The sequence below is a fragment of the Molossus molossus genome, unplaced genomic scaffold (genome assembly GCF_014108415.1).
Source record: "Molossus molossus isolate mMolMol1 unplaced genomic scaffold, mMolMol1.p scaffold_m16_p_11, whole genome shotgun sequence".
Lineage (NCBI taxonomy): Eukaryota > Metazoa > Chordata > Mammalia > Chiroptera > Molossidae > Molossus > Molossus molossus.
In genome coordinates this window covers 76,834,964-76,854,383 of record NW_023425346.1, presented here as the reverse complement: position 1 = coordinate 76,854,383, position 19,420 = coordinate 76,834,964, and the positions used below count along the sequence as shown (strand labels likewise).

General features: G+C 38.0%; 1 protein-coding gene across 3 annotated transcripts in view; it reads left to right on the top strand.

The window, feature by feature from the left end:
• METAP1D (methionyl aminopeptidase type 1D, mitochondrial) overlaps positions 1-19,420 on the top strand; it is an 89,055-nt gene that overhangs the window by 60,810 nt on the left and 8,825 nt on the right. For all 3 annotated transcript variants that reach the window (XM_036254310.1, XM_036254311.1, XM_036254312.1), the window contains exons 2-6: positions 8,019-8,176; positions 10,126-10,275; positions 11,681-11,829; positions 12,392-12,434; positions 18,193-18,356. In XM_036254310.1, the coding sequence (XP_036110203.1) occupies positions 8,019-8,176; positions 10,126-10,275; positions 11,681-11,829; positions 12,392-12,434; positions 18,193-18,356 (664 nt within the window). The remainder of the gene's footprint in view (positions 1-8,018; positions 8,177-10,125; positions 10,276-11,680; positions 11,830-12,391; positions 12,435-18,192; positions 18,357-19,420) is intronic.

Sequence of the window (19,420 nt, the reverse complement as noted above, 5' to 3'; positions counted from 1 at the left end):
AAACGTACAATGAAAAATATAGGTATTGGTAGCCCACGCTTGAGTACAAATATACTTATGTTCAGTTTTACAACTGCTTAAAATAATAAACATTTTAAATGTCTCTTTAAAAGTTCATTCAAACCTCTCCCTTAAAAATACTTGTTGACCAAAGGAAAACTCACATTTTCAGGGGTAAAATCGGCTTAATTAAGGGTCATTGGTAGAGGTGCACATAAAAACCCAGGGCTCAGTGGGTGAAATAGAAGCATTTCATTATGTGGTATAGAATGCATGAGCAGATAACAATTAAACTGGACCCTGAGTAAGAGGCCAGTAAATATAGGGCATGTTTGTGTAATAACATAAGTTATTTAAAATGCATACTTGAATTCTGTAATCCCACTTTTTAGACCTAATCTGTAAAGGGAAATAAAATGCAGCTCTTAGAAATTGATGCTATTACCAAATATTAAAATAGTTAAAATCATAACCTAGATTTTATTGCAAATACAAATTTAAAATATGAAAAATTTGCTACAGGATCCAGAGAATGTATAGCAATTTCAGGAGACATTCCGGCCACACAGTGTGCTCCTTTGTGACGTGAAAGAAGCAGTTGCCTGTGATATTCAATGTTCAGCTCAAACTAGGAACTGATAGAATGTTTATGACATGAAAATAATTCTTATGATTGCCTTTGATAACAGTAAATATTCTAGTGCTCATAACAAATAACATATAGATTTACTGTCTAAGAAGACCCTGCATAGACCATAGACTTTTTATTATGTAATCAACAGTGACAGTACTCACTATGATCATGTCTTTTTAGATCGAATTAGTCTAGAGCAGCTCCTTGCAGATCTGGGGCTCTCCTACTTTCCTAAGATTTCTGGTGGTTTTATACCGGCGTCTCCTAAACTTCAGATTAGTCACCTTGCCCCTGACAATAACTAATATACACCTGAACCTTGTTTCCCTAAAAAAGCTTTAACAAAAGAGGGTGTTCTGGGGTCTTGAGAAAATAATAATGTCCAGAGACAGAGAGACCATGTCTGTGGTTAATGGAAACCTGGTTGGTGTCCCTATCACTGGTGATCAGCATCGTGAATCAAATGAGCTGTAACATTGAAGGTAGCTGATTGGAAGGTAGATGTAGCTATAAGATGGTATCAGCGATACTTTTATTAAAATTGATATATAATTGACATATAATATTGTATTAGTTTTAGGTGTACAAAGCAGTGCTTTTGTTTTTTGGGGTTTTTTTTATCCTCACCAGAGGACATTTTTCCATTTTTTATTCAGATAGAGTGGGAGGGAGAGAAAGGAAGAGAGAGAGAGAGAGAGAGAGAAACATTGACGTGAAAGGGACACATAGAGTGGCTGCCTCCCGCACAACCAACCAGGGCTGGGGACAAACTGCAACCAAGGTACGTGCCCTTAGCGGGAACCGAACCCGGGTCTCTCTGGACCTCAGGCCGACACTCTAACCGCTGAGCCAAACCAGCCAGGGCCAAAGCAGTGCTTTTGTAAAGAAAGAAAATACATAGGAAACTCAAAACCCTTTTCTAGAATGAGCTGTAGCAGATACTATAGTTTGGTTAACCCGTGACTCTGAATATCATTGGGATTGGAGATTTTAATTTTGCTCACTCTGCGTTTAGAAAATTTGTTAATTACTGTTTATTCATTCATTACCATATGATAAAGTTGAGGATCTTCTCCCTTTTTTTGGCCATGTTATTTGGAGGACCACTATCTTCAAAAGGCATGTAGTGACCTAAGCCCATTTCTTCATTTCACCTTTGAAAACACTACATTTTTTTTGTTTGTTTCTAGTGAATAGTTAGTGGAATAAACATGGTATGGTACCTTATTATCCACTTATCTTGTAACAACATTTATAGGATGTCTTTTATCAGATTAAAAGAAAAGATTTTACTTCAAATGAAAAAGTACCTTATGAAAGTGGAATTACTAAGTAAATTGCGGAACCATAACTGTCAACAAATTGGATATATTCAGGCTGTGTCCCCGATGTTTGTAACATGTGGATGTGCCTGCATCTTTTCGGAAAGAGACCATCATTTGGCAGAACGGGTACATTGGCAGCACTGTTCATCCTAGAAGTGAACGTCTCAAAAGCCTCATCCAGATATTCTAGTAGAGGCCTGATGACTTCACGTTTCATGTTTAAGTACATAGAAAAGATTCCCCTATAATGATTGTGTACTTGAACTTGATAATACTGATAAAAATGAGCTCTCTTTTGTGTTATCAGCCACATCTTCATGAGTCCTAAAATTGATCAGAGTCTACATCATCCCATTACCTGGGATGTAGCATGACAACTGAATGCTGCTGAATGAGGGCATAAATATCTGAGCTAAAAGGGACGTCAAACATTGTGAAGTCCAACTCCCTCATTTTACTAAGCATCCTATATTAATGGGTAGCATCTCTGGCACCAGTAAGCTCTCAGTCAGTGCTCACTGTTAATGCTACTGCTTAAGGCCACAGTTAGCTCTTGGCAGGACCAGGGAAGTCAGCTCCAAAGTGCCCTCCAGTGCTGTATTACTCTGGCCCAATTTTCATCCTGTATATCACCATCTGATATAATCTAGTGTATCTTTTGATTTGCTTCTTGTCTTTGTCCCACCCACCACTGAATATAAGCTCCACAAGAGCAAGGACTTTGTCACACTGTTCTCCCTGCATCTACAGCATGGCATATAGGGGGAGCTCAGGAAGTAGCTGTTGAATAAAAGAATACATAAATTTAGAGGTCCACAGGTAAACACGTCAAACAGTTGAGAAGGGAAAGGAAAATAAATTAACATTCGTGGAATACCTATTTTTTATGGATGGTTTACATATATATGATATATATCATATATATAACACATATATGTCAGCTAATGCTCACAACAGCCCAGTGGGGAGGAAGACGCTGCTGTTTCCTTGTAATGGTGACACAGAGAGGCTCAGGAGGTTTGGTAACTCAGACCTGTCTGACTTCAAAGTTCATGCTGTTTTCACTAGCACAATGCTTCTCGATTAGGTCATTTCTAAGAATTTTTATGAAAAATACCTTTATTCTAAATGTTGGCTGATCCCATGATATTTTTTTTTTCATTATTAAAAAAAACGTTCCTCAAAAATAAATTCCCTGAAAAAACACACTCTAAAACAAAGTATGCTGCCCCTCCGGTGTGGTTCAGTGGTCGAGCATTGACCCCTGCGCCAAGAGGTCGTTGGTTTGATTCCCAGTCAGGGCACATTCCCAGGTTGTGGGTCCAATCCCCAGTGGGGGGCATGCAGGAGGTAGCCAATGGATATTCTTTCTCATCGATACTTCTATCTCTCTCTCCCTCTCCCTTCCTCTCTCTATAAATCAATAAAAGGAAAAAAAAAAAAAGCATGGTAGCTACTAGCGCCCCTGCGCATTGCTGAAAGGCTGCTTGGAGTGGCAGACACAGCCTTGGACTTAGACTTGAGGCAGGGCCAGCCATTGACCCATCACCAGAGATTGAGCCTTACTTCCTCATCTGTAAAATAGTGACGTCAACAGCTCCCTGCCCACCTGACAGAGTGGGCAAGAGATAATGTATCTAGAACACCTAGCACTGTGCTTACTCAAAGAATGTGGCCCTTAAATGTTAACCACTATTATTGTCACTATTTCTATCAGTGTTGTCATTATTAATAGTAATCATAATACATACATACTTTCCTCAGAAAACTATGTCTTTGGTCCAACCTTCTAGTGCAGGGGGCCCATGGTCATAGATTTGTTCCACCTGAGTGCTTTGCTTCAGCTGGGACCCAGATTTTTCATTCCATATCCACAGACTGCCCAACCAGCTTCTCCTGAACCACGTGCTTGGTCCACAAAGGGAGCCTGTCTTGAGAGAGTAGATGGACTAAGTCAACCCATAACCACCTTTGAAAAAATAATAATAGTTGTAACTTATGATAGTGTTATGGTGCCTTTGTGGGTATTTCCATGTATGTTAGCTTATTTTTTCTCATGCACGTAAAAGAAGTAATATACTTTGTGGGAGCAACTTGACCTGCTTTCCCTCAGCTTTAGCACCTACTGCATGTCCCCACGGAAGTTACCTTTTGTGTCTCACTATCTTCAACTGTGGAATGGAGTAATAACAGTTTACAACTCATAGGGTCCTCAGGAGATTAATCAGCTAACAGATATAAAGTGCCTAGTACAGTAATTGACACATAAGTGCTCAGTATTAGAAGCTGTATCGGAGCCTGTGTTTTCTTTCTTATTTTACTTTTTTTTTTAATCCTCACCTGAGGATATTTTTCCATTTATCCTCAGATAGACTGCAAGGGAGGGAGAGAGAAACATCGACATGAGAGGGACACATTGACTGGCTGCTTCCCATAGGACCCAACCAGGGCCAGGGATGAACTGCAACCGAGGTCCCTGCCCTTGACTGGAATCGAATCCTTGACTCTTGGTCCACAGGCTGACACTCTAACCAGTGAACCAAACCGGCCAGGTCTCTCATTTTACATTTTCCGTGTTCTTGAAGAAACTATCATTTATTGAGCATCTACTAAATTCATACTGTATTCCAGTTAATTCTCACCTGAAATCCAAAAGAAGAAACTTGCTCAGGACCACACAGCTAGCGAGTGGTAGAGCTGAGAGAAAACTCCAGACTTCTGTTTTCTAATCATCTGCTTTTCCTAGGATACTACCCTGACACTCATATACCACGTGACAATCTTGAAATAGTGATGTCTTTAGGGAAATATTGTATTTTACAAGCTTTAGAGGATATGTACATACCTTAAGCTACTATTTTTTTGTTGTTATTGTTGTTAATCTTCACCCAAGGATATTTTTTTCATTGATTCTTACAGAGAGTGGAAGGGAGGGATGGAAGGGGGGAGAGAGAGAGAGAGAAACATCAATGGGAGACAGACACATTGATTGGTTGCTTGTGCCCCAAACAGGGCCCGGGATCAAACCTGCAACTCAGGTGTGCACCCTTGACTGGGAATCTAACCCATGGCTGTGTGTGGGCTGACGCTCTAACCACTGAGCAACACTGGCCAGGGTAGGGTATTTTTTTTTTTTTTAATCCTCACCTGAGGATATTTTTCCATTTTTTGTACAGATAGAGTGGGAGGGAGAGAGAGGAAGGGAGAGAGAGAGAGAAACATCGATGTGAAGGGACACATCGAGTGGCTGCCACCCGCACGACCAACCAAGGCCGGGGACAAACTGCAACCGAAGTACGTGCCCTTAGCGGGAACCGAACCCGGGTCTCTCCGGACCGCAGGCCGACGCTCTAACCGCTGAGCCAAACTGGCCAGGGCGGTTTTTTTTTTTTTTGTAAGTGATATTATTGAAATTTTTTGTTTGGTATTTGGAATTATTTAAAGTAATACCCAAAACACCTCTTCAAGTTTAATTCAACAATATTAAACTGAACTTCATGGAATAACGTAATTGGGTAAAACATTATATTCAGTCACTGACCACTGTGGTTTGTTTGTATCCGTGCCTTTTTCCAAATCACTTAGAGATCTTGGATTTTAGGGCCAGTATTCATCTGCATTTTATGTTTCCATTATGTTTCCCAGCTGAATTATACTTACTCCAGGCCAGTACATCTCAGACTTGTGTGTGCCTCAGAATCACCCTGAGGGCTTGTTAAAGCACAGATTGCTGGCCTTATTTCAGAGTTTCTGAATCAGTAAGATTGAGGAGGGACCCAGGAATTTGCATCTCTTTCCATATGACGCTAATACTACTGGTCTGGGTACCACATTTTAAGAACCAGTGCTGTAGTCCTGGCTGGTTTTGCTTAGCGGTTAGAGCATCGGCCAGTGGACCAAACAGTCTCGGATTCGATTCTGGTCAAGGGCACGTACCTCATTTGCAGTTCGTCCCTGGCTCTGGTTAGGGTCATGAGGGAGGCAACCAGTCGATGCGTCTCTTTCACATCGATGTTTCTCTCTCTCTCTCTCTCTCCCTTTCCCTCCCACTCTATCTGAAGATAAATGGAAAAATATCCTCAGGTGAGGATTAAAGAATGAATGAATGAATGAATGAATTGAGAAAGAAAGAACCAGTGCTCTAGATTAGGAGTCAGCAAACTTCTGTAGAGGGCCAGATCTGTCACAACTTCTTAGCTCTGCCCCTCTTGCTCAAAAGCAGCCATGGACAATTGAAAGCAAATAGGGATAGCTTTGTTCCAATAAGTTTTTATTTGGAAACACTGATATTTGAATTTCATATGTTACAAAATATTATTTTTCTTTTTTTTCCAGCCATTTATAAACATAAAAATCATTTTTAGGTGGTGGGCTGTATAAAAACAGGCAGCAGGCCAGGTTTGGCTTTTGGGCTGTAGTTTGCTGACCCCTGACATGCAATTATGACATGTTGGAGATTTTTATTAAAAAAAAATTTTTTTCTTTATTGATTTTAGAGAGAGAGGAAAGGAGAGGGAGAGAGAAACATGATGAGAGAGAACATTGATTGGCTGCCTCTTGCATGCCCCCCCACTGGGGATTTGGCCCACAACCTGGGCATGTGCCCTGACCGGGAATTGAACCAGTGACCTCTTGGTGCATGGGTCGATGCTCAACCACTGAGCCACACCAGCTGGGCATATTGGAGATTTTAAAAACTACTGTCTTAATTATAAAAGTTATGTAAGTGAATGGTTTTTAAAAAAATCTAACAGTTTTGTCCCCAGCCCAAATCACATGCCCCAGAAATAACCACTATTGATGAATATAAGTTTCAGAAATATTATAGGCATATTCAAGCTTATATAAATGCATAAACTCTCTTTACATTAATGGGCATTTTATACATCAGCATTTGCTGCTTTCCTAACAATGTACTGTGACCGCTTTCCATATCAATACTTAGAGATGATTTAGCCATTCTCTTTAATAGGTCCACAGTTTTCTGTTATGTAGATATACCATAAAATTCTAGTGCCCTACTAATGGACGTTTGGGTTATTTACCATTTTTTCTACCACAATGCTGCAGTAAGGTTCATCTTCATATACCATCATTATATATAATATCTGCAAGATAAAGTCTTAGGATAGTGAATTGCTGTGTCAAAGGATATATGCATTTAAAATGTTGATAGAGCCCTGGCTGGTTTGGCCCAGCAGTTAGAGTGTCGGCACAAGGACGGACGGAAGGGTTGTGGTTTTGATTTCCTGTCAAGGGCACATACCTGGGTTGCAGGTGTGATCCCCAGGGCTATGCGGGAGGCAATCAATCCATGTGTCTCTCACATCGATGTTTCTCTCTCTCCCCCCTCCAAACTCCCTCCCTTCCACTCTCTAAAAATTAAGGGAAAAATACCCTCAGGTGAGGATTAACAAAACACACACACACACACATAATAAAATGTTGATAGATATTTCAGAATTCCTGTTGTGAGTAATATAAGACCCTATATTCATTTTCTTTTAGGGTTTCAGCCTACATTTTTGCTATCTAGTCTTTATTTGACTTGAGCATTCATCACAGTGAATTTCAGTATGATGCCTCACTGCACATGAACTTAACACAGAATAGTAATCCGGTTGAGGGCAAAAAAGTGCAGCTGGCAATTTGTCCATGATTCTTCTCGGCTTTAAAGGATGAAAAGCCACCCAAACAGCGTCTCCAATCTAGGGTCATCCGGTACATTTTTGCGTAAGGTACCACAGCAGAAATTGTTCTTTTTACAGACCTGGTGTTCAGCAGATGTTTCTATATGTTTGTTTCCCATTAGAATAGAGTTTTCCATTGTCAAACATTTACGTAAACATAGTATTAGCTAATAAATATGCTGTGCTACTATTGTATTAGCACTGAGAATACCACTGCTTTTCTTCCTATTTGGAGCTTTTCCTTTTTGAGCCAGTAAAGGATTAGAATCATGATTTAATAGGCAACAACGCAACATCTTAAAATGTAGCACAATGTTAGTTTTTTTGTTTTGTTTTTTTTAGTTAAAATATGTCTCTTTTTACTCCTAGGTTGTCATAGAATCTTCTCTTTACCACTCAATCATATCTACTCACACAAGCAGTCAAGCAGTCAACAAAGAAGAAATTTCTTTTTCCGGAGACAAAGAGATACTTCACACAGTATAGTTTTGCCGGCTGCAGTTTCTTCAGCTCATCCAGTCCCTAAGGTACTGTATCACCTATTATCTGCTGCTTTTTCGAGCCAAGATAAAGGTTAGCTGCAGGAGCAATCAAGTGTTTTTGCACTTTTGATTTCTAAGCTATTTGAATCATAATTTTTAAACTTGGTTTGTGATTTTAAATTTTGATTTGAGAAGTTTTAACATCTTGCCGTTCTGTAATGTTAATTTTTTTTAAATAAAGAGCTGAACTTTCAACTGCTTAGCTTATTTAGAATTAAAATTTCTATCATGCAGTTTTCTATATTACATTTTTAACATGATGATAAAATTACATGTATGTAGTTTTTAGTTTTTAAGAGAAAAAAATGACTATAAAACTGGGATCATTTAAGAGAGATTACTTGAAAGTAATATACTAGATGCTTCTTCCTAAAGCCTGCTCTTATACTTTTCATGTTATTAATGCTGCTGTCTTTGAATCTCCTTTAGAGTAAATTAAAGAAAGCATCTTGTCTCAGCATTATTGCCTTTTTTCCCAGAGATTACAATTCTGTGGAAAGACAATCTATCCTTTTTTTAAAAATGCAATATAAAGGAAGTATGGGGGTTATTTAGGAAGAATGAGAATAGCTGAAAGAAATACAGATTTGTAAAAAAAACAAAAATAAAATACCTGCTTTCCCCCTTTACGCATTTTTTTTACACTGAACCCACATTAAGTATATTGTACTTCCCAAAGGTGAGCGACCCATTTTTGTGGCAACGGCTGACAAGACAGGACACTGGAGCCCAGAGTATGTTCTTGGTATTTTCTTACTTAGAAAAAAAAAATCTCTGGAGAGGGGAATGTATTGTTTTAGAATTTCAGTGACAGCCCAATAACCCTTCTGCCTGTGGTGTAACCTGGCCAGATCACAATGCAGAGACAAGAGCACAAAGCCTGTGGGGGAGACTGAGAGCTTTGTGGGCACTGGTGGGAAAGCCGCAGGCGAGAGATGCTCATCCAGAGCTCAGCTGTGGCCACCCGAGCAATGGCGTTACCTGTGTCAGAAAGGTCCTTCTACCAGGAGAATGAGTGAACGTCCCTAAATCCTGCATGATGCCCTTCCAGAGTTGCTGTGATGTCAACTGAATGGGGTTATCTCTCTCAGCTTCCTGTCCTCAACTCCTGTGAGCCTTAGTGGGTACTGTCAGCAATGCTTATGTAGCAGTGTCCATAAGTTTGTAAAGAGCTGTGCAAAACTTTGGGACTGAGAGAAGCTCTGTGTGTAAGACAGCGTTTATTTCCTGAATACTGCCCATGGATTTAAGTAAGTGATGGAGAATGTTCTACAAGGGGAATCAAAGTGGAATGTTTTGAGTTTGGAGGGATACTTTGTTAGTTTTTGACAAATGATAGAAATGTTCTAGGTATTCTTATGTACTTAAAAGAAAGAGAAAGAAAAGAAAATTGTTTAGTCCCTTATTAGTTTGGGTACAGTTGTGAAATGTAAGAAAAGTGTATATGTAGTAGGCTTCAGTGGCCTTGACAGTCAGCCTTTACATATATTCATTCAGAGGGAGTGTTGTGAGCTGTCCTTTGCATAAATTTTATCTTTGTGTTAAGAAGATGAAAGTGCTCTTAATTAGCCACTTGACAATTTGGAAGCTTGGTGCTATTTTTCATCAATGACAGTATGCTTCTAACAGGGTTGGGAGAAGGAAGAAAAGAAAACTACTGTTTGTTTTGACCAGAAGTCTACTTCAGTCCAGTTTGACTCAAAGCACTGTAAGGTCAACAGACCATCCAGAAACAGCACTAACAGGCAATGTTAAGTTCAAAAGGGCAGGGGAAGGAACTGGGGGCAGCCTGGAGGGTCTGTTGTGCTGGCTTCGGAGGTCGGTGCTCCGACAGGAAGGGCATAGCTCCATGAAGCAGGAGGCTGTGTCCGAGAAAATGATCCCATTGTCGTGCGCTGGGTTCTGATCTTCGTTTTCAATCCTTTTTCCTCAAGCACATAAAGAAGCCAGACTATGTGACGACAGGCATTGTACCCGACTGGGGAGACAGCATAGAAGTTAAGAATGAAGATCAGATTCAAGGGCTTCTTCAGGCTTGTCAGCTGGCCCGTCATGTCCTCCTCCTGGCTGGGAAGAGTTTAAAGGTGACGTCTCACCAAACCTCAGAAGAACTTACATGAGGGGCAACAAACCCTCTTATTTTCCCTTTTCTCTTTAACTCTTCTTTTGTACGCATCTAATTGGTTAGTAATTAAGTAAAGCCTTGGGACGGGGGAAAGGGATTGTATTATTTTGTGTGTTTATTCAAGAGATCATTTAAAATCCAAACTCAATTTCAAATAGCAGGATTCTGGAGATGTTTTGGGCTCATTCAGCCTATGCAAGTTGATCAATGGCAGCCGGCTTTGACTTTTGCCCCCTTCCTCCTGCCTGTAGTTTCTGCTTTTATTCCCCACATCACTTCTGTTATTTCCATGTGCCTGAAGAGTTGCTTGCCTCAGCCTTTGTCTCGTATTTTCTTGCATTAGCTCTGCAAAGAAAGATCAGACCAGATACACAAAGCTCTGGGTAATAAAGCAGTGTAATTATGTACAACTGTCTTACTACAAGATTTAGTCTTTTCGGAATAATCTGAAACACTCTGCTATATAAGGATCATAAAAGAAAATATGGGCCTGTAGTTTCCAAAAGACGGGCAGGATTTAGAAAGTGAGACTCAACAGTGAAATCACTGAAGGTCTCATCTGTGTCATAATCTTGTTATAGCAACATAACTAAACACAACATGACATAAAATAACACAAAGAAAATTATTGAAGAAATAGTTAATTTTTAATATAAGATTGTCTTAGAATTTTATTCATGATTTATGAATTTATGAAGATAAATGTGCTCACTAAACTCTATTATAGTTTTCTTTTAGTTTGGGAGCAATTGTATAGCTTCTAGTAAGAGAAAAATATTTTTAAAAAACACTGTCTTTTTAAGTATAAAAGAAATCAAGAGCAGTGAAAATGAAATATGTAAAAAATGTATCAGACTTAGTTTTTTAAATGATGATTCATAATATTCATGCCATTGCTGCAAAACCCATGTAATGTTCCTCTGAGATACAAAGGTGTGAGTTGACCTGCTTTTCAAGCTTTGTCATCTAAACGGATGAGCCTTTAGAGTATGTTTTAAATGCTTCTGTTAGCTCAGGTTACTAACCATTGAGGAAGAGGAAGGAATTGACTAACAACCTATTTTTTTAATTTTCAGGCTAAAAAGGAGTCATGTCATTTAATGACTCACAAATGATCTGAAGGATATTAAGAATTAAAATTTTCCATTTTCTAATAGTCCAAAACACCATCATATACGTAAATGATTGTCAAAAAGGCACAGTTTAGGATTTTAATGTTAGTCATAATTAACATTTTGTACTAGAAGTTTATTACAATAGATTTACACACTCTCACATGGAAGTGCTGTAGCTAAAAGCAGAGTCAATAGATACAGGAAATGTCTTCAACTGTCACTGCACAATTTCTTTATTTAATATTTTAGGTTGACATGACAACTGAAGAGATAGATGCTCTTGTTCATCAGGAAATCATCAGTCATGATGCCTATCCCTCACCTCTAGGCTATGGAGGGTTTCCAAAATCTGTTTGTACCTCTGTAAACAACGTGCTATGTCATGGTATTCCTGACAGGTATTCATTGCTTAATAACATATTGTTCCTTTGGAAACTAAAACATGAAACTAAGATCTGCAACATATGGTGAAAGACACTATTGTTTAATTGAAACCCACCTGCAAACTTTTGAAGCTGATTATGGTAAAACAAAAAATTTGAAGTATTTTGCCTCCCATGATACCCCCATTTAATGTTTGTTAAAGCAGTATGTATCAAAAAAAAGTAGTGTGTTAAATATTTATTTTACCATTTAAGTGGTACAAATCCAAATGTAGGCAAATATTGGTTATCAACTGTTGTTTTGGCTCTTTACAAAATTAAGGTAACTAATAAGTACATTTTTTAAAGAATAGTAGACTCTTATAAATGGCAATATGTTCATACTATATATTTTTTTGCAAAATTTGATGTGACTAACCTAAGTTAAAGATTAGATATAGTTATTCCACTTATTCTTCCTCTACTCCAAATTATCATTGCAACTCATTGGGTTTGTGATACTAGTCATTAGTTATTTATTTTTATATTCATTTTATTGAGATCTATCTATCACTGTTTTTTCCTGTTTATGTTTCAGTCGACCTCTTCAGGATGGAGATATTATCAACATTGATGTCACAGTGAGTAAATCATTTAAAAAATAGTCTTTGATCAACTTCAGAATTGCTGGTAGCAACAGGAAGAAGAGTGGATTGAAAACGTGAACTGCACCGATGGAAGTGCTGTTTACTTCTGGACCCAGACGCAAGCAGCTGGTTTCCTTTTTTGTCTTTAACTCTGTGTTTATTCCAAGTAAACCCAGGCCTGACTTGAATTTAGGGCTGGAATCAGATGCACTGAGATCAATGTTGGCCTAAGTGAAATGTCAACCCAATCCTGCTATGTGTCATGTTTTTGAGAAGGTGTAATTGTTATTGATCCACTGTGTAGTTAACGCAGAGCACCACCGCACTGGGCAGCTGCTGAAGCTGGATATGTATGAGATGAGCTAACGCAAAGAAAGCCAGCATTTTTCCTTCACTCTGCCAAGATTGATCTTCCTCTTCCTGCTGATTTTGAGTGGGGCCTGTCATTATCTTACTCTGTCATTAGAGGCTACGTTGGCCTGTGTGTGTCAGTCTATTTGGACAGCAACTCTTTTGCTAGCAGTGTTCTTAGATTTATTAAAATCCCTGAAGGTAGTGCTGTGTTCCATTTCTGGTATAGAGAGCCTTGAACTCAAAGCATACCAGCAGAGCGGTTTTCTCTCTGAACTTAAGTTTTCACCAAATGGTTAACAGCCTATCTTTTAAATAACAACCCAAAATAATTTAACACAGGAACTTCAAATTGTACAAGCTCTAAGCCTTTTCTAATATTCTTAGCCATTGACTATTCTCAGACCTGGCTTATTTGTGTTTTGACAGTTCATTTGCTAAAAAGTTTGGTAATGATACCTTTGGATTATGTAGATTATAAATAAATTCTATACATCTGATGATTAATAAATAAATTTTAAATAAATAGAATTTATACGTCTGATAACTAGTTGAGGTAGACAGCATTCAAAGAGTACAGTTTCTATTGATGAAGAAATATTTTTTTTGCTTGAATTTTTTATTGAATTTATTGGGTGATATTGGTTAATAAAATTATATAGGTTGCTGCCGGGCTGGTATGACTCAGTTTGTTGAACATCATCTCGTGCACCAGGAGGTCGAAGGTTCCATTCCCAGTCAGGGCACACATCCAGTAGGGGACATGAAGGAAGCAGCGATTAATGTTTCTCTCTCATGGATGTTTCTCTCTTTCTCTCCCTCTCTCTGAAATCAATAAAAAATATACATTTTATTTTTTTAATTAATTAATTAATTTTTTTATCCTCACCCAAGGACATTTTTTCATTTTTTGTTCAGATAGAGTAGGAGGAAGAGAGAGAGAGAGAAACATCAATGTGAAACGTACACATTGAGTGGCTGCCACCTGCATGACCCAATCAGGGCCGGGGACAAACTGCAACCAAAGTACATGCCCTTAGCGGGAACTGAACCCGGGTCTCTCTGGACCACAGGCCAACGCTCTAACCGCTGAGCCAAAACGGCCAGCGCTAAAATATATATAATTTAAAAAATTAGCCCTGGCCGGTTTTGCTCAGTGGTTAGAGCACTGGTCTGAGCTCCAAAGAGACCCGGGTTCGGTTCCCGCTAAGGGCATGTGGCTTGGTTGCAGTTTGTCCCCGGCCCTGGTTGGGTTATGTGGGTGGCAGCCACTCAATGTGTTCCTTTCACGTCGATGTTTCCCTTGCTCTCTCTCTCTTTCTTTCTCTCCCTCCCACTCTATCTGAACAAAAAATGGAAAAATGTCCTCGGGTGAGGATAAAAATATATATATATGTTAAAAAAATTATATAGGTTGCAAGTGTACAGTTTTATAATACATCATCTGTATATTGTATTGTGTGTTCACCACCCGAAGTCAAGTGTCCTTCCATCACCATTTATCCCTTTACCCTCTTCCACCCACCCCCACCCCCTTTCCATCTTGTTATCACCATACTCTTGTCTGTGAGTTTTGTTTTGTTTGTTTTGGTTAATCCCTTCACCTGTTCCACCCAGTCCACCAACCCCCTCCCCTCTGACTGCTGTCAGTCTGTTCTCTGTATCTGTGAGTCTGCTTCTATTTTGTTTATTTTGTTCATTAGATTCCACATATACTAACTGAGATCACATGGTATTTGTCTTTCTCTGACTGGCTTATTTCACTTAGCATAATGCTCTCCAGGTTTATCCATGCTGTCACAAAAGTTAAGATTTTCTTTTTTACGGCTGCATAGTATTCCATTGTGTAAGTGTACTACAGCTTTTTATCCAGTCATCTACTGATGGGCACTTGGCCTACTTCCAAATCTTGGCTATTGTAAATAGTGATGCATTGAACATAGGGGTGCAGAAGAAAAAAATTTTAATATGTTTTTATTGATTTTTTTTTAGAGACAGAAGAAGGGAGAGAGAGATAGAAACATCAATGTGAGAGGACACATTGATCGGCTGCCTCTGCAAGCTCCCTACTGGGGATCAAGCCTGCAACTGAGCATGTGCCCTGACCGGGAATCTAACCAGGACCTCTCAGTCCATGGGACAATGCTCAATCCACTGAGCCACACCAGCCTGGCAGAAGAATTAAAAAAAAAAATTTTTTTCTTTATTGATTTTGGAGAGAGAGAGAAACATCAATGAGAGAGGACATTGATTGGCCGTTTTCTGCATGCCCCCCACTGTAGATCAGGCCCACAACCTGGTTATGTGCCCTGACCAGGAATCGAATTGGCGACCTCTTGGTGCATGGGTCCATGCTCAACCAGTGAGCCACACTGGCCAGGCCAGAAGAATATATATATATTTTTTAATATCCTCACCTGAGGACATTTTTTGTTCAGATAGAGTGGGAGGGAGAGAGAGACAGAGAGAAACATCGACGTGAAAGGGACACATCGAGTGGTTGCCAACCGCACGACCCAACCAGGGCTGGGGACAAATTGCAACCGAGGTACATGCCCTTAGCGGGAACCGAACCCAGGTCTCTCTGGACCGCAGGCCGACGCTCTAACCGCTGAGCCAAACCAGCCAGGGCCAGAAGAATATTTTTAATAATAGTTATTCTATATCCAAATCATGAAACCGAAGTAGAAGTGCGAATGAGGTACAAGTTGGCATCCAGTAGTTGGGTTCAGTCAGATTTTTAGTTGTTCAAATTAATTCAACCTTTTTTCTTCATATCAGTTTGTGTTAAGACATAAAGACTTTTTTATTGCTAATATACTTTTCTATATCATTTGTCCTACTTAGAATACTTGAACATTTGCTCTACACATATTCTGTTGGTATCTTCCAAATTCAGAATCATGTAGAAGGAGGTATTTTATGAAGTGTACCTGAACTAAAGTATTTTTTATGATACATTTTTCTTTTGGATTTTACCTGATTTGGGGGTTTTACATTTATGATTTCATCTAATCATCCCTAATAAAATATTGCTGCTTTGAAAGAAATCAAGCATACTCTTCCTTAATGCTTTCACTGTGCTCAAAGAGAATATTCCATGCTTTTTCTAAGTTCCCTGAAGATTTTTAATACACTTTTATTTTTAACATTCAAATAATTTTATAATTGCAAAATTCATAAAATAAAGTGAAATATTTTTAAGTGTGTAGAAATGTGAAGGAGTCAAGGAAACATATAGGTTATTATCTTCACAAACTATGTTTCTTGTGAAATATTTTATTAAATGAAAGACTCTGTTTTTAGATTCTATATTTTAAAATATTTTTTTCTTATTGATTTTTAGAGAGAGCGGATGGGAGAGGGAGAGAGAGATAGAAGCATCGATGAGAAAGATCATCGATTGGCCGCCTCCTGCATGCCAGTGGGGCCCACAACCTGGGCATGTGCCCTGACTGGGAATCAAACCAGCGACCTCTTGGTGCAAGGGTTGATGCTTAACCACTGAGCCACACCGTCTGGGCAGATTCTATATTTTATTAGAAAATACTCGTTGCATGTTATAATTGTTTATGTCTAGTATATATCACAAGAAAATCGACTTCTTTTTACCTTGAAAGTTGAATATTAAAAAAATAAACTATGCAATACTCATAAGTAGTTGCTCAGTAAATATTTGTTAAATAAACCAAGGACAAAACAAGAATAGTTTGTGGATACAAACAGTAACTATAGATAACTGTCACAGACTTTTGAAAGTATTGTTATTGCCATGCATATTGACTCTTTCAAGTAGTCTTTTTGAAATCTAGCAAAAGTAATATGAAAAGGCAAAGGTTTTTTAAAATACATTTTTACTTAAATAGCAAACATTCAGAATTATGAAATTTTTAATTTTGTATGTTCTTTTTATTGATTTTTTTTTAGAGGGGAAGGGAGAGAGAGATAGAAACATCTGTGTGAGTGAGAACCATCCACTGGTTGCCTCCTGCACGCCCCCTACTGGGAATTGAGCAGGCAACCTGGGCATGTGCCCTGACCTGGAATCCAACCGAGATCTCTCAGTCCATGGGATGACATTCAATCCACTGAACCACACCAGCTGGGCTAAAGTTATGAAATTTTTCAATAATTACTCTTAAATTAGTAAATGTTATATACTTGTATATAAAATGAAAACTTTTACTTTATTGGATTGTAAATGGGAATAAATGTATAAAACACTGTTCTATTGCAAGGTAATTAAAGTACTTTGATACACTGGATTAGAAGCTAATAATCCATCATATTAATCTGGATCCACCTCTATATTCTGCCACCAACCTTAGACAAGTCACTTGTCTACCTCAGGTTCCCTGACTTAAAATGAAGACAAACTAAAGACTTTTCCTGCTTCCCCCAGTGTGTGGGAGAGTATTTTTTTAATGCAGAATTCTGTACAGATTTAAGACATTAATTCAGCATTAAAACAGAGAGCTCAGATAAATATTTTTATAACAGCTCCTGCATTCTATTTCATGAGAAAGAAATGTGAAAAATAATTACATAGCAACTGTATGCAAAATAGCAAATTTCATGCTACATCAATGGATCGATATTCAACTAGTTTTCTCAGCCTTTTATATTTATTGTAGTGTTTGGTAATTAATGATTTTTATAATGAATCTGGTATCTTTCAAGATCTTACAGGGACTGCTGAATGATTGAAGACTGATAAGATTATATTTTTAAAATTTTATTCTTAACACTGTTTTCTTATATTCTAAGCCTTTAAACATTGATGTGTAGTGTTTTCTGTTAACATTCTGCTATCTGGAACACTGAATTAAGATTTCACTTCCAGGCAAGATTTTTCATTCCTATATTGAACCACTACAATTCAAGCTAAATTCTCTGTCTGTTATAATATTGACATGTCTATCTTATTTCTTGTCATTATTTATGACTTCCAACTATAGAACTGGTAAATAAAAGAGTGAGTATCTTTGTGACATTGGAGAAACTTTTCACTATGTTAAATATTTCTAGGTTCTCTAAACCTATTGTACTAATTGTGGGTCAATGTCTTTGGTCACTAAATTTTGCATATATAGTTTTGTCTTCTCAAAAATAAAGTGAGGAATCAAAATGTTACTATAGCATTGCTAATCATAATACTGAAATAGCCATACTAGTCATTTATTTTTAAATTGTGTGGTATTATTGCATGGCTTCATCTTTTAAATTTCTGTAACGTTTCAACATATCTGTTTTTTGGGGGTTTTTTTGTTGGTAAACTTGAGGGTGATTCTGAAAGGGTGAAACATATGAATGTACTAAATACATAAATGAATCCAGTGTATACTTCAGAAGAGAAGATTTTTAAACAAGGTCATATTTTTAAATTTCTGCCTGTGTCTAGGTCTATTACAATGGCTACCATGGAGATACCTCTGAAACATTTTTGGTGGGCAATGTGGATGAATGTGGTAAAAAGTTAGTGGCGGTTGCCAGGAGGTGTAGAGATGAAGCAATTGCAGCTTGCAGAGCAGGGGCTCCCTTCTCAGTAATTGGAAACACAATCAGGTAAGCCTGACACTGACAAGTAAAGGGAGGGCTGGCAAATGGTACAAAGGTTATTGGTGGCTTGGTATAAAGTTGATGACATGTTTTATGATTCAGAACCATCATTTCAGCCTGATATCAGTATGTGAACTGCCAGGCTGAAATGTTGTTCTCTGGATAAATTTTAAAAAAAAGAAAAATCTTAAAAAAAAAAAGTGAATTATATCAGGGTCAGCAAAGAAATTTATAGAAGCAGCAAGGAATATTTATAAGAGTGCTCCTTTTGTTTTAGTTTGATATGTTGGTCTGTAGTGTTCCCTTACTCAAAATCACACCAAACAGGGAAGAAAGTACCTGAAAGGGGGCTAAGCATCACTTGGATAATGAGACAGGAGAAAAGCTACATTTTATAAAGAAATGAACTGAACGTATTCCTGTGATACAGAGGTAAAAAGCGTCAGCTCGGGCAAGCTTTGCCATTCAAATTAGTGGATTAGCAAACAGCCTGAAAGGGTGATCTTCTGTCCTTTTTGGTCTGGTTCCTTTTTCCTATAAACCGTTGTTTATTTTCCACACAGCATTCTCTGCTTGCCTTTTGAGTGTATGTGCATTTGCTGAATTCAAGACTTTTCTTGAAGATCAACTGTTTTGAAGTAGACATGCAGATCATTTTTTTTTACTTAAAAGTAATGCATTTTGCGGAAGATGATCACATCAGTATCTTTTAAAGTACTATTCTCATTAATATGAACCATCGAATACTTCCTGTTTGAATGATGGACAACTTAGTCACCTTGAAAAGACGGTGCCTTTTTTCTTCATAAGCTTTCAAAAGCTTTAAGAAAAATGGCAGTAAAATATCAGTTAAATGTATTTATGGCTTTAAAAATATTGTAACAGTGTCTGAATCAAACTTTAGTAAAATCTCTTTGTGTTATATCTGAGAAGCTTTTATTGAAGACTTTGAACAAAATTGTGTTTTTGACAGTTTTAAATTATAGGCTAACTAGCCTGGGAAAAAGGGATAGTGTCTCTCTGTTCTTTCATAGGAAATGTTGAATCAGACCCCTACTGGGAAAAGAAAT